General features: G+C 47.6%; 1 protein-coding gene across 2 annotated transcripts in view; it reads right to left on the bottom strand.

Moving 5' to 3' along the window:
* The window catches only part of gpn1 (GPN-loop GTPase 1), a 137,581-nt gene that overhangs the window by 81,743 nt on the left and 39,827 nt on the right, over positions 1 to 16,011 (bottom strand). For both annotated transcript variants that reach the window (XM_068027571.1, XM_068027572.1), the window contains exons 2-5: positions 12,383 to 12,476; positions 12,080 to 12,119; positions 3,411 to 3,477; positions 3,069 to 3,106 (exon numbers count right to left, since the gene is read on the bottom strand). In XM_068027571.1, the coding sequence (XP_067883672.1) occupies positions 3,069 to 3,106; positions 3,411 to 3,477; positions 12,080 to 12,119; positions 12,383 to 12,476 (239 nt within the window). The remainder of the gene's footprint in view (positions 1 to 3,068; positions 3,107 to 3,410; positions 3,478 to 12,079; positions 12,120 to 12,382; positions 12,477 to 16,011) is intronic.

The following is a 16,011-nucleotide window of genomic DNA, read 5'->3' as shown; positions in this document are numbered from 1 at the left end:
AGCGCCTCATGGATGCCCAGTTTTGCACTGCTAGATTTGTTCCAAATCTTTCTCATTTAGCATGGCGTTAGTGCCACACAACACGATAGAGGGTATCCTCAATGTGAAGGCGGGACTTCGTCTCCACAAGGACTATGCGGTGGTCACTCCTATCAATACAGTCATGGACAGATGCATCTGTGGCAGGCAGATTGGTGAGGACGAGGTCAAGTATGTTTTTCCACCTTGTTGGTTCCTTCACCATCTGCCGCAGTGCCAGTCTAGCAGCTATGTCCTTTAGGACAAAAACAAGAAATGCTGGAATCACTCAGCAAGTCTGGCAGCATCTGTGGAAAGAGAAGCAGAGTTAACGTTTCGGGTCAGTGACCCTTCTTCGGAACTGACAAATATTAGAAAAGTCACAGATTATAAACAAGTGAGGTGGGGGTGGGGCAAGAGATAACAAAGGAGAAGGTGCAGATTGGACCAGGCCACATAGCTGACCAAAAGGTCACGGAGCAAAGGCAAACAATATGTTAATGGTGTGTTGAAATGGCAAGCAACGGGAAGCTCAGGGTCCTGCTTGCGGACTGAGCGGAGATGTTCCGCAAAGCGGTCACCCAGTCTGCGCTTGGTCTCCCCAATGTAGAGGAGACCACACTGTGAGCAGCGAATACAGTATACTACATTGAAAGAAGTACAAGTAAATCGCTGCTTCACCTGAAAGGAGTGTTTGGGGCCTGGGATAGTGAGGAGAGAGGAGGTAAATGGGCAGGTATTACACCTCCTGCGATTGCAGGGGAAGGTGCCCTGGGACGGGGTGGTGGGGGTAATGGAGGACCTTCCCCTGCAATCGCAGGAGGTGTAATACCTGCCCATTTACCTCCTCGCTCCTCACTATCCCAGGCCCCAAACACTCCTTTCAGGTGAAGCAGCGATTTACTTGTACTTCTTTCAATGTAGTATACTGTATTCGCTGCTCACAGTGTGGTCTCCTCTACATTGGGGAGACCAAGCGCAGACTGGGTGACCGCTTTGCGGAACATCTCCGCTCAGTCCGCAAGCAGGACCCTGAGCTTCCCGTTGCTTGCCATTTCAACACTCCCCCCTGCTCTCATGCTCACATCTCTGTCCTGGGATTGCTGCACTGTTCCAGTGAACATCAACGCAAGCTCGAGGAACAGCATCTCATCTACCGATTAGGCACATTACAGCCTGCCGGACTGAACATTGAGTTCAATAATTTCAGAGCATGACTGCCCCCCCATTTTACTTTCATTTTTAGTTATTTTTTCTTCCTTTTTTTACATTCCTTCTTACATTTTTTACAATTTTTTTTGCATTTATTTCATTTCATCTTAGTTTGTTCAGTTTGCTTACCCACTGTTTTTTTCAGGTTGTTTTTCTTCAGGTTTGCACTTGCTGCTGTTCAATATTCAGTGTATTCACACCTAATCTGTACTAATGCTTTGTCTTTCAACACACCATTAACATATTGTTTGCCTTTGCTCCGTGACCTTTTGGTCAGCTATGTGGCCCGGTCCAATCTGCACCTTCTCCTTTGTTATCTCTTGCCCCACCCCCACCTCACTTGTTTATAATCTGTGACTTTTCTAATATTTGTCAGTTCCGAAGAAGGGTCACTGACCCGAAACGTTAACTCTGCTTCTCTTTCCACAGATGCTGCCAGACCTGCTGAATGATTCCAGCATTTCTTGTTTTTGTTTCAGATTTCCAGCATCCGCAGTATTTTGCTTTTATGTCCTTTAGGACTTGGCCAGCTCTGTCAGTAGTGGTGTTACCGAGCCACTCTTGGTGATGGACATTGAAGTCCCCCAACCAGAGTACATTCTATGCCCTTGCCACCCTCAGTGCTTTCTCCAAGTGGTGATCAACATGGAGGAGTACTGATTCATCAGCTGAGGGAGGTAGTAATCAGCAGGTGTCCTTGCCCATGTTTGACTTGATGCTATGAGACTTCATAGGGTCCGGAGTCAGTGTTGAGGACTTCCCACGGCAATTCCCTCCCGACTGTATACCACTGTGCCGCCACCTCTGCTGGGTCGGTCCTGCCGTGGGACAGAATATACCCGGGGTTGGTGATGGCAGTGTCTGAGACATTGTCTGTATGATTCCTTGAGTATGACTATGTCAGGCTGTTGCTTGACTAGTCTGTGGGACAGCTCTCCCAACTTTGGCACAAGCCCCCAGTTGTTAGTAGGACTTTGCAGGGTCGACAGGGCTGGGTTTGCCGTTGTCATTTCCAGTGCCTAGGTCGATGACGGGTGGTCTGTCCGGTTTCATTCTGTTTTATTGACTTTGTAGCGGTTAAATACAACAAAGTGGCTTGCTAGGCCATTTCAGAGGTCATTTAAGAGTCAACCACATTGCTGTGGGTCTGGAGTCACATGTAGGCCAGACCAGGTAAATACAGCAGATTTCCTTCCCTAAAAGACATTAGTGAACCAGATGGGTTTTTACAACAATTGACAATGGTTTCATGGCCATCATTAGACTAGCTTTTTAATTCCAGATTTATGAATTGAATTCAAATTCCACCTTCTGCTGTGGTGGGATTCGAACCCATTTCCCCAAAAAAATACCGTGGGTCTCTGGGTTACTCATCCAGTGACAATACCACTACGCCACCGCCTCCCGTTAGTCCATTAGTCTTCTAACATATTCCCCATTAGCCTTTCTAATCTCCCTTTTCAAATATACCAAAAAGCAAAATAATGTGATTATTTATATTCTGAAAACTGAGAATGTTGGAGCTATTCAGCATGTGAGTCCATTCGGTGCGAAGGAGTCTTATGCTTGCTATTTCCTACTCTCACTTATTTGCCCCATTTCAGTTCTCTCTATATGGATTCTATCTGAAGATATGGTCACATTCCAACGCTGTGACCCAATCCTTCACTAACACTGCCACCCATCAATCAAAAGAATTTGGGTTATTACACTCGAGAATGCATTAGCTCAGGAGCAGTTGAGCAGAGATTGGAACATCATTTCAAAGAGGGATATGAAAGATTAGAGCTGCAGCTGATGGCTCAAATGACTTCCACCTGTGCAGTAAATCCACTCACCGACAGTCCTGCTGCCTCTTCTCAATAAATTTCATAACCTGCACCAGACAGAGTTAAGAGGAATAGCATTAACATACAATACACAGACACTGTATGAGATCACCCCTTCCACACAGTTAAACCACCACAGGTCTCATATACTAAATTCAATGGCCAGAATGTCAGTGAGTCAGACACATGGCAACTCCCATCATAGAGGAGTGGGCAACTAGGAGGCAGGGTGGGGGAGAAGGGAGAGGGGCAGAGAGACATGGCGGAAGAGTTCAAATGCAGTTAGTTTAACATCCTAAAATGAAACTGCGCCCACCCCTCCACCCCTAGCCACAATCAACAAACTCTCACCTGATCAAACCGCGTAGCAAATAAGTTCAAAGCTGTGACGATCCCACCATTCGGTCCAAGACCATATCTGGAGCACCAGTTCAGGGAAACAAATCAGTTGGCAGAATTAAAACAGGCAGACCGGGAGCTAGCACAGGCTGGGCGCTCAGCCAGACCGGGGTTCACAATGGTTGGCCAGACCAATGTAGACAGGATAGGGACGAGGTCAGCACTGGATGTGAGACACCAAGGAGTGTGTGTTCTGTACTCCTACTCACAATACTCATGTTGACACTCCTCACATTCGGAAATCAGGATAGGGTGAGGCCCACTAAGCGATATACACAAACTCTTAGGTAGTGACTGCAAAATAGCAGAAATATTAAACAATGACTTTAGTCTCCTTGATAATAGAGAGATACAGCACTGAAACAGGCCCTTCGGCCCACCGAGTCTGTGCCGACCATCAACCACCCATTTGTACTAATCCTACATTAATCCCATATTCCCTACCACATCCCCACTTTCCCTCAATTCCCCTACCATCTACCTATACTAGTGGCAATTTATAATGGCCAGTTCACCTATCAACCTGCAAGTCTTTGGCTGTGGGAGGAAACCGGAGCACCCGTAGGAAACCCACGCAGTCACAGGGAGAACTTGCAAACTCCGCACAGGCAGTACCCAGAATTGAACCCGGGTCGCTGGAGCTGTGAGGCTGCGGTGCTAACCACTGCGCCAAGGCAAAGTGGTGGGCGTGACATCAGAAGAGATCAAAAAGGATATAACAACATTTAAGATTGAAAAGGAAGGAGATCACAGAATCAGAATCATTACAGCACAGAAGGCGGCCATTCAGCCCATCATGGCTGCACCGGCTCTCCAAGTGAGCAATTCACTTAGTGCCATTCCCCCACCTTCTCCCTGTAACCTTGCACATTCTTCATTTTCAAGCAACTGTCTAATTCCCTTTTGAATGCCTTGACTGAACCTGCCTCCACCAAATTCAGGCAGTGCCTTCCAGATCCTAACCACACACCGCATGAAAAAGCTTTTCCCCATGTCGCCATTGCTTCTTTTGCCAATTACCTCAAACCTGTGCCCTCTTGTTCTTGATCCTTTCACGAATGGGAGCAGTTTCTCCCCATCCACTCTGTCCAGACACCTCATGATTTTGAATACCTCCATCAAATCTCCTCTCAGCCTTCTCTTCACCAAGGAAAACAGTCCCAACTTCTCCAATCTATCTTTGTAAATTAAGTTCCTCATCCATGGAACCATTCTCATGAATTTTTTTCCGCAATGCCGTCAAAACTTTCCTTAAATTCAGCGCCTAGAATTGGACGCAATACTCCAGCTGAGGCCAAACTAGCGTCTTATACAAGTTCAGCGTAACCTTCATGTTCTTGTACTCTATGCCTCTATTAATAAAGCCTAGGATACCTTTTATTCATTCATGGGATGTGGACGCCACTGGCTAGGCTAGCATTTATTGCCCATCACGAATTGCCCTTGAGAAGATGGTGGTGAGCTGCCTTCTTGAACCGCTGTAGTCCTTGGGGTGTAGGTACACCAACAGTGCTGTTAGGGAGGGAGTTCCAGGATTTTGACCCAAAGATAGGGAAGGAACGGTGATATAGTTCCAAGTCAGGTTGGTGTGTGGCTTGGAGGGGAACTTGCACGTGGTGGTGTTGCCATGCATCTGCTGCCCTTGTCCTTCTAGGTGGTACAGATTGCAGGTTTGTAAGGTGCTGTCGAAGGAGCCTTAGTGAGTTGCTGCAGTGCATCTCGTCGATGGTACACCCGGCTGCCCCTGTGCATCGGTGGTGGAGGGAGTGAATGTTGAAGGTGGTGGAGCGGGTGCCAATCAAGCGGGCTGCTTTGTCCTGGATAGTGTCGAGCTTCTTGAGTGTTGTTGGCACTGCACCCATCCAGACAAGTGGAGAGTATTCCATCACACTCCTGACTTTTGCCTTGTAGATGGTGGACAGGCTTTGGGGAGACAAGTGACGAGTTACTCGCCACAGAAGTCCCAGCCTCTGACCTGCTGTTCTAGCCACAGAATTTGTGACTGGTCCAGTTCAGTTTCTGGTCAAGTTCAGTTTCTGGTCAATGGTAACCCCCAGGATGTTGATAGTGGGGGATTCAGCGATGGTAATGCCATTGAATGTCAAGGAGAGATGGTTACATTCTCTCTCTTTTGAGATGGTCATTGCCTGGCACTTGTGCGACACGTATGTTAATTGCCACTATTAGCCCAAGCCTGGATGTTGTCCAGGTTTTGCTGCATATGGGCATGGGCTGCTTCAGTAAATGAAGAGTTGGGAATGGTGCTGAACATTGCACAATCAGCGAACATCCCCACTTCTGACCTTATGATGGAGGGAAGATCATTGATGAAGCAGCTGAAGATGGTTGGGCCTAGGACACTACCCTGAGGAACTCCTGCAGTAATGTCTTGGGACTGAGATGATTGACCTCCAACAATCACAACCATCTTCCTTTGTGCTAGGTATGACTCCAACAAATGGAGAGTTTTCCCTGATTCCCACTGACTTCAGTTTTGCTCGGGCTCCTTGATGCCATACTTGGTCAAATGCTGCCTTGATGTCAAGGGCAGTCAGTCTCACCTCACCTACGGAGTTCAGCTGTTTTGTCCAAGCCTGTATCAAGGCTATAATGAGGTCTGGAGCTGAGTGGCCTTGGCGGAACTCAAACTGAGCATCAGTGAGCAGGTTATCGCTGAGCAAGTGCCGCTTGATTGCACTGTCGATGACCCCTTCCATCACGTTGCTGATGATCGGGAGTAGACTGATAGGACGGTAATTGGCCTGGTTGGATTTGTCCTGCTTCTTGTGCACAGGACAAACCTGGGCAATTTTTCACATTGCCAGGTAGATCCCAGTATTGTAGCTGTACTGGAACAGCTTGGCTAGGAGCGCAGCTAGTTCTGGAGTACAGGTCTTCTGTAGTATTGCCGGAATGTTGTCAGGGCCTATCGCCTTTATGCTTTATTAATTTCTCTCTCAACCTGTCCTGCCACCTTCAATGACTCATGCACATATACACCAAGGTCCCTCTGTATCTGGACTCCCTTTAGAATTGTACCCTTTATTTTAAATTGTTCTTCCTACCAAAATGAATCACTCCGCATTACTCCACATTGAACTTCATCTGCCAGTTTGATTTGATTTATTGATTTAGAGATACAGCACTGAAACAGGCCCTTCAGCCCACCGAGTCTGTGCCGACCATTAACCACCTATTTTATAATAATCCTACACTAATCCCATATTCCTACCACATCCTCACCTGTCCCTACCACCTACCTATACTAGGGGCAATTTATAATGGCCAATTTACCTATCAACCTGCAAGTCTTTTGGCTGTGGGAGGAAACCGGAGCACCCGGAGGAAACCCACGCAGACACAGGGAGAACTTGCAAACTCCACACAGGCAGTACCCAGAATTGAACCCGGGTCGCTGGAGCTGTGAGGCCACTGTGCCGCCCATTGTCCACCCATTCCACCAGTTTGTCGATGTTCTTTTGCAGTTTTACACTATCCTCCTCACAGTTCACAATACTACCAAGTTTCGTATCATCCGCAAATTTTGAAACTTTGCCCTGTATACCAAGGTCTAAGTCATTAATATATCAGGATGAGGAAAGGTCCCAAACACGGACCCTGCGGAACTCCACTGCAAACCTTCTTTCAGCCTGAAAAACATCCATTAACCACTAATCTGTTTCCTGTCACTCATGGATTTTGTATCCATGTTGCTACAGTGCCTTTTATTCTATGAGCTATAGCTTTGCTCACATGTCTGTTGTGTGGCACTATATCAAATGCCTTTTGGAAGTCCAGGCACACCACATCAACAGCATTATCTTCATCAACCCTCTCGGTTACCTCTCCAAAAAAACTCAAGCATGCTAGTTAAACATGATTTTCCCTCAAGAAATCCATGCTGGCTTTCCTTCATTAACCCGCATTTGTCCATGCGACCAATGATTTGGTCCTGAATTGTTTCTAGAGGTTTTCCTGCCACCAAAGTTAAACTGACTGGCCTGTAGTTGCTGGGTTTACCTTTACATCCATTTTTAAACAAGGGCGTAGCATTTGCAATTCTCCAGTTCTCTGCCACCACCCAAGTCTAAGGAAGTCTGGAAAATTATGGCCAATGCCTCCACAATTTCCGCTCTCAATTCCCTCAGTATCCTTGGATGCATCTCATTTGGTCCTGGAGCCTCATCAACTTTAAGTATAGATAGCTTATCTAATACCTTCTCCTTATAGTTTTTCATCCTTCTAGTGTATTAATTACCTCCCCTTTCACGGTGGCCTGGATAGCATCTCCTTCCTTGGTAAAGACCCATGTAAAGTATTCATTTAATACCATAGCAATTCATAGAAAATAGGAGCAGGAGTAGCCAGTCGGCCCTTCGAGCCCGCTCCGCCATTCATTATGATTTGGCTGATCATCCAACTCAGTAATCTGTTCCCGCATTCGCCCCATACCCTTTGACCTCTTTAAACCCAAGAGCTATATCTTACTCCTTCTTGAAAACATACAATCTTTTGGCCTCAACTGCTTTCTGTGGTAGCGAATTCCACATGCTTAACACTCTCTGGGTGAAGAAATTTCTCCTCATCTCAGTCCTGAAAGGTTTACCCCGTATCCTTAGACTATGACCCCTGGTCCTGGACTCCCCCATCCTTCCTGCATCTACCCTGTCAAGTCCTGTTGGAATTTTATAGGTTTCTATCACATCCCCCCTCACTCTTCTCAACTCCAGCGAATATAATCCTAACCGACTCAATCTCTCCTCAAACGTCAGTCCCACCATCCCAGGAATCAGTCTGGTAAACCTTCGCTGCATTCCCTCTATAGCAAGAACATCCTTCCTCAGATAAGGAGACCAAAACTGCACACAATATTCCAGGTGTGGCCTCACCAAGGCCCTGTATAATTGCAGCAAGACATCCCTGCTCCGGTACCCGAATCCTCTTGCTATGAAGGCCAACACACCAATTGCCTTTTTTACCGCCTATTGCACCTGCATGCTTACCTTCAGCGACTGGTGTATGAGAACACCCAGGTTTCATTGCATATTCTCATCTCAGTTTATAGCCGTTCAGATAATAATTTGCCTTCCTGTTTTTGCTACCAAACTGGATAACCTCACATTTATCCACATTTTACTGCATCTGCCCACTCACTCAACTTGTCCAAATCACCCTGAAGCCTCTCTGCATCCTCCTCACAACTCACCCTCCCACCCAGTTGTGAGTCATCTGCAAATTTGGAAATATTACATTTAGTTCCCTCATGTAAATCATTAATATACATTGTGAATTGTTGGGGTCCTAGCACTGATCACTGCGGTACCCCACTAGTCACTGCCTGCCATTCGGAAAAAGACCCATTTATCCCTACTCTTTGTTTCCTGTCTGCCAACCAATTTTTTATCCATCGCAATACACTACCCCCAATCCCATGCACTTTAATTTTACATGCTAATCTCTTCTGTGGGACTTTGTTGAAAGCCTTCTGAAAGTCCAAATAAACCACATCCACTGGCTCCCCCTCATCCTCGAAGAATTCTAGTAGATTTGTCAAACATGATTTCCCTTTCGTAAATCCATGCTGACTGTCCGATTCTACCACTGTTCTCCAAGTGCTCTGCTTTAAAATCTTTGATAATGGACTCTAGAATTTTCCCCACTACCGACGTCAGGCTGACTGGTCTATAATTCCCTGCTTTCTCTCTACCTCCCTTTTTAAATAGTGGGGTTACATTAGCTACCCTCCAATCTGTAGGAACTGTTCCAGAATCTATAGAATCTTGGAAGATGACCACCAATGCATCCAATATTTCCAGGGCCACTTCCTTAAGTAGTCTGGGATGCAGACCATCAGGCCCTGGGGATTTATCTGCCTTCAATCCCATCAATTTCTCTACTAATACTGATTTCTTTCAGTTCCTCTCTCTCACTAAGCCCTGTGCTCCCCAACATTTCTGGTATGATATTTGTGTCCTCCTTTGTGAAGACAGAACCAAAGTATGCACTTATTTGGTCAGCTATTTCTTTGTTCCCCATAATAACTTCCCCTGTTTCTGACTGTAAGGGACCTACATTTCTCTTCACATACCTATAGAAACTTTTACTGTCAGTTTTTATGTTCCCCGCCAGCTTACTCTCGTACTCTATTTTCCCCTTCTTAATCAATCCCTTGGTCCTCCTTTGAGAATTCCCCCTGCCTCCATGCATAAATCCCCCTTTTGGTTCCAAAACAGCCCTACTCTATCTTTTACTATTTATATGCCTACAGAGGTCTTTGGGATTCTGTTTTATGTTAGCTGCCAGTCTCTTTTCATAATCTCTCTTTGCCTCTTTTATTTGCTTTTTCACTTCCCCTCAGAATCTTCTATATTCAGCCCGGCCCCCCACCGTAGCCTCGCCCAGCCCGGCCCCTCACCGTACCCTCGCCCAGCCCGGCTCCCCACCGTACCCTCGCCCAGCCCGGCTCCCCACCGTACCCTCGCCCAGCCCGGCTCCCCACCGTACCCTCGCCCAGCCCGGCTCCCCACCGTACCCTCGCCCAGCCCGGCTCCCCACCGTACCCTCGCCCAGCCCGGCTCCCCACCGTACCCTCGCCCAGCCCGGCTCCCCACCGTACCCTCGCCCAGCCCGGCTCCCCACCGTACCCTCGCCCAGCCCGGCTCCCCACCGTACCCTCGCCCAGCCCGGCTCCCCACCGTACCCTCGCCCAGCCCGGCTCCCCACCGTACCCTCGCCCAGGCCGGCTCCCCACCGTACCCTCGCCCAGCCCGGCTCCCCACCGTACCCTCGCCCAGCCCGGCTCCCCACCGTACCCTCGCCCAGCCCGGCTCCCCACCGTACCCTCGCCCAGGCCGGCTCCCCACCGTACCCTCGCCCAGGCCGGCTCCCTGCCGTTGTCAACCAATTCTCAATCCATGCCAGTATATTACCCCCAATCCCATGTGCATTAATTTTGCACACTAACCCCTTATGTGGGACCTTATCAAAAGCCTTCTGAAAATCCAAATACACCACATCCACTGGTTCTCCCTCATCTACTCTACTAGTTACATCCTCAAAGGACTCCAGTAGATTTGTTAAGCATGATTTCCCTTTCATAAACCCATGCTGACTTTGTTCAATCCCTTTTATGCTTTCCAGGTGTTCTGCTATCACATCCTTTATAATATAGACTAGCATTTTCCCCATTACTGATGTACGGCTAACTGGTCTGTAATTCCCTGTTTTATCTCTCCCTCCTTTTTTAATAACGGGGTTACATTTGCCACCCTCCAATGCTCCAGAATCTACAGAATTTTGGAAGATGACCACCAATGCACTATTTCCAGGGCCACATTCTTTAGTACTCTGGGATGTAGATTATCAGGCCCTGAGTATTTGTCAGCCTTTAACCCCATTAACTTCCCTAGCACTATTTTTACTTTTACTAATACTGATTTCCTTCAGTTCCTCCCTCTCATTAGACCCTTGGTTCCCTAACATTTCTGGGAGGTTATTTGTGTCCTCCTTTGTGAAGACAGAACCAAAGTATGTGTTTAATTGTTCTGCCATTTCTTTGTTCCCCATTATAATTTCCCGTTTCTGACTGTAAGGGACCTACATTTGTCTTCACTAATCTTTTTCTCTTCACATAATTATAGAAGCTTTTACAGTCAGTTTTTATGTTCCCCACAAGTTTACTCTCATACTCCACTTAATCAACCTCTTTGTCCTCCTTTGCTGAATTCTAAACTGCTCCCAATCCTCAGACTTGCTGCTTTTTCTGGCAATTTTATATGCCTGTTCTTTGGATCGAATACTATACCTAATTTCTTTTGTAAGCCACGGTTGAGCCACCTTTCCGGTTTTATTTTTGCGCCAGATGGGAATGAATAATTGTTGTAATTCATGCACACGTTCTTTAAATATTATCCATTGCCTATCCACCGTCAACCCTTTCAGTAAAGTTCCCCAATCTACCATAGTCAGCTTGCACCTCATATCTTCTGATCTCTGTGTAATAAGAAAAAGCAGAAGGTGCAAAGATGATTTAGTAGAATGATACCAGAACTGAGAGATTATACCTATCAAAAAGGTTGAACAGGCTAGGGGTCTTTGCTCTAGAAAGAAGAATGTTGGGGGGGGGGGGGGGGGGGGGGGGGGGTGGGTGGGTGACCGGATAGAGATATTTAATATTATGTATGCATTTGATAGGATAGACGTAGTGATGATGTTTCCACCTTCGGGAGAGATGAAAGTTAGGAGTTATAAATGCAAGAGTCACTAATAAATCAAATAGAGATTTCAGGAAAAACTTCTTCCATCAGTGTGATCAAAGTGTGGAACTCGCTACCACACTGAGTAGTTGAGGCAAAAAGCATAGGCACATTTAAGGGGAAGCCAGATAAGCACAAGGGAGAAAGGAATAAAAGGATACATTGATCGGTTTAGCCAAAAGGGCGGGAGGAGGTTCTTACAAAGCGTCAACACCAGCACAGACCTGTTGGGCCAAATGGCCTATTTCTGTGCATTATATGTAATACACTTCGCTCCCCCTCTTGTGCACACATACTCATCCACCATTGTGCTTCACACTCGCCATTCATATAGACATCCCTTCACCCTCTCCATGAGAAGGATACTGCTTCATCACTTCCTTGTAGTTCACTGTGTCCCGAATATCTGCAAAACGGAGAGCTCGGTCAGACCATGGTTCAAACTTGCTGATCCTCACAGATCCGGTGCCAAGGAAAAGGGGATACACAGACCAGTTCCTGACCCAAGACCCTTGCATTGCCCTGATTCTGCAACCACTCCTACCACCAACCACCGATACTCCGCTCTCACTCCCATCTGCCCCATTCCCTGATCACAGGCCGACCCAAAACATGCTCCCTGACCCCCATCTAAAACAAGCCCCCCCAACCCCGACCCAGGACCCTCACCTATGTTGGCTGGGAAAGGAATCTCATGTACGGCTGGGTCCAGGTTTATGAGGTAAGGAGGAGCTCTCTTGCTGTGGAGATGGCTGGTCAGTCTCTGTAAGAGAAAATTGGGGAAATAAATCTCATGGCGACCCCTACATGATGCACAAACTGCAGCCCCCTTGCATCCGAGCTCCCCCTCTCTCTTTCTCCTCCTCGTGTTAATTCCCCCAGCTCCCTCTCATCTTTTTCCACCCCTACCTGCTCCTGCACATTATTCACCCCCCCAACCCCTCAAACGCACTCTCTCCCTCTCGATTCCTTCACACCCTCTATCACCCCCCACTCCATCACCTCCTCCCTATCCCTCCTGTTCTCTCTTTTCCTGCTCAACACTTCTCCCACTCAACCGACACCTCCCCTCCTCTCCCTATCCCACCCTCTCCCTCCAACTTCCTTCCCCCTTCCCCCTTCTGCCAGCTTCTTCGCCTACCGCCCACCTAGCCTCTGCACACTTCCCTCCTCCCTGTCCACCCCAGACGACACACTCCTTCCTCCCCCCCTTCACCTCGCCCTCCTTTTCTCCCTTATAACCCACTCTCCCCTCCCTCCTACCCCCTTTCCCCCACATCTCCCTCCCCCTCTTCCCCTTTCCCTCCCACCCACCTCTCCATCCCCCACCCACCCCCACCCAACCCTTCCTTTCCATTTCTGCTCCCCACCCAACCTTTCCTCTCCACCTCACCTCCTCTTCCCCATTCCCACAATCTACCTCTCACCACTCCACTCCTTCCTTGCCCAGGTTAATTGAAATTAAAGATTAGCAGGCAGAACTTCAATGGAAAAATGAGCTGCCTTTAAAGAGGAGATAGTTCAGATACAGTCAAGGTACATTCTCACGAAGGTGAAAGGTAAAACAAAGCCAGAGCTCCCTGGATGATGAAACAGATTAAGTGCAAGATGGAGCAGAAAATAGGTGCATATGTCAGTTTGATAATACAAGTGAGAGCCAGATCAACGATAGGAAGTTCAGAGGGGCAGTGAAAAAATGAGAGGCAAAAGAGAATGAGAAGAGATTAACAACTAAAAGGGAAACTAAAAGGCATATATAAATAGTAAAAAAGGGTAGTAAGAGGAGGCATGGGTCCGCCTTCTTCTTTGGCCTCCTTGTCTCGAGAGACAATGGGCAGGTGCCTAAAGGTGGTTAGTGATTTGTGGAGCAGCGCCTGGAGTGACTATAAAGGCCAATTCTAGAGTGACAGACTCTTCCACAGATGCTGCAGATAAAATTGGTTGTCAGGGCTGTTACACAGTTGGCTCTCTTCTTGCATTTCTGTCCTTTTTCCTGCCAACTGCTAAGTGTCTTCGACTCGCCACTCTTTAGACCCGCCTTTATAGCTGTCCGCCAGCTCTGGTGAACACTGGCAACTGACTCCCACAACTTGTGGTCAATGTCACAAGACTTCATGTCACATTCAGGGAGAAGACTCGGAAGGCGGAGTTCCAGACCGCTAAGTATAAAAAACTTACCTCGGGGATTCTCGAACAGACTCGGAAGGCGGAGTTCCAGTCCGGTAAGTATAAAAAAAACTTACCTCGGGGATTCTCGAACAGACTCGGAAGGCGGAGTTCCAGTCCGGTAAGTATAAAAAACTTACCTCGGGGATTCTCGGAGCAGACTCGGAGGGCGGAGTTCCAGACCGCTAAGTATAAAAAACTTACCTCGGGGATTCTCGAACAGACGCGGAAGGCGGAGTTCCAGTCCGGTAAGTATAAAAAACTTACCTCGGGGATTCTCGGAGCAGACTCGGAGGGCGGAGTTCCGGAGCGGTGAGTTTACAGAGTAAGTTACCTCGGGTGGGGGAAAAAAAAACTGAAAGGTGACGTCACAGGAAAGCTGTGACCTGATTGGCTGGCAGGGAATCTGTACCGAATTTGAAAATAAAACTGATAAAAATTTATTACAACACTAATTAATAAGTAGAGTAACTAAACCAGAGGGAGGAGATTACTGTATTTAGATAGCATTTAGTATTTATTGTAGAAATCTAGCACTAGGGACCACATAGTTAAGTGTATCATAATTTAGTAAGGATTTAATAAGCATTTATTTATCTTAAATTAATTTATTAATTAGTGCTAGAAATGACAGTTAGAGGGGTGAAGTGCTTCAACTGTGAGACGTGAGAGGGGTGAAGTACTTCAACTGTGAGACGTGAGAGGGGTGAAGTACTTCAACTGTGAGACGTGGGGGGTCCGTGACGCTTCCAGTGTTCTGGACAACTACATCTGCAGGAAATGTACCCAGTTGCAGCTCCTCACAGACCGCATGGATCGGTTGGAGGGCAACTGGATGCACTTAGGAGCGTGCAGGTGGCGGAAAGCGTCAAAGACAGGAGTTTTAGAGAAGTGGTTACACCCAAGGTGCAGGCAGATAGATGGGTGACCGCTACAAGGGGCAGGCAGTCAGTGCAGGAATCCCCTGTGGTTATCCCCCTCTCTAACAGGTATAGTGTTTTGGATACTGTTGGGGGGGATGGCCTATCAGGGGGAAACAGCAGCAGCCAGAGAAGTGGCACCATGGCTGGCACTGTTGTTCAGCAGGGAGTGACAAAGCGCAGAAGAGCAATAGTTATAGGGGACTCTATAGTCAGGGGCACAGATAGGCGCTTCTGTGGACGTAAAAAAGACTCCAGGATGGTATGTTGCCTCCCTGGTGCCAGGGTCAAGGATGTCTCTGAACGGACAGGGGGCATTCTGAAGGGGGAGGGTGAACAGCCAGAGGTTGTGGTACACATCGGTACCAATGACATAGGCAGGAAGAGTGATGAGGTCCTGCAGGGGGAGTTTAGGGAGTTAGGTAGTAAGTTAAAAAACAGGACCTCTCGGGTTGTAATCTCTGGATTACTCCCTGTGCCACGTGCCAGTGAGGCTAGAAATAGGAAGATAGTGCAGCTAAACACGTGGCTGAACAGCTGGTGTGGAAGGGAGGGTTTCAGATATCTGGACCATTGGGCTCTCTTCAAGGACAGATGGGACCTGTACAAGAAGGACGGGTTGCATCTAAACTGGAGGGGCACTAATATCCTGGCTGCAAGGTTTGCTAGCGTCACTTGGGAGGGTTTAAACTAGTGTGGCAGGGGGGTGGGAATCAGAGCAGTAGGACAGCTAGTGAAATAAATGAGGAGGACACAGTAAATAAGGCCAGTAGCACTAAGAGGAAGAGCAGGCAGGGAGATGTTGCTGAGCACAGCGGGACTGGTAGTCTGAAGTGCATTTGTTTCAATGCGAGAAGTATAACAGGTAAGGCAGATGAACTTAGAGCTTGGATTAGTACTTGGAAATATGATGTTGTTGCTATTACAGAGACTTGGTTGAGGGAAGGGCAGGATTGGCAGCCAAACTTTCCAGGATTTAGAAGCTTCAGGCGGGACAGAGGGGGATGTAAAAGGGGTGGGCGAGTTGCATTACTGGTTAAGGAGAATATCACAGCTGTACTGCGGGAGGACACCCCAGAGGGTTCATGCAGCAAGGCAATATGGGTAGAGCTCAGGAATAGGAAGGGTGCAGTCACGATGTTGGGGGTTTACTACAGGACTCCCATCAGCCAGCGGGAGGTAGAGCAGCAGATATGTAGACAGATTTTGGAA

Source organism: Heterodontus francisci, unplaced genomic scaffold, assembly GCF_036365525.1.
Source record: "Heterodontus francisci isolate sHetFra1 unplaced genomic scaffold, sHetFra1.hap1 HAP1_SCAFFOLD_593, whole genome shotgun sequence".
Classification (NCBI taxonomy): domain Eukaryota; kingdom Metazoa; phylum Chordata; class Chondrichthyes; order Heterodontiformes; family Heterodontidae; genus Heterodontus; species Heterodontus francisci.
Note: the sequence above shows the minus strand (reverse complement) of the source record. Positions and strands in the feature narration are given on the sequence as shown.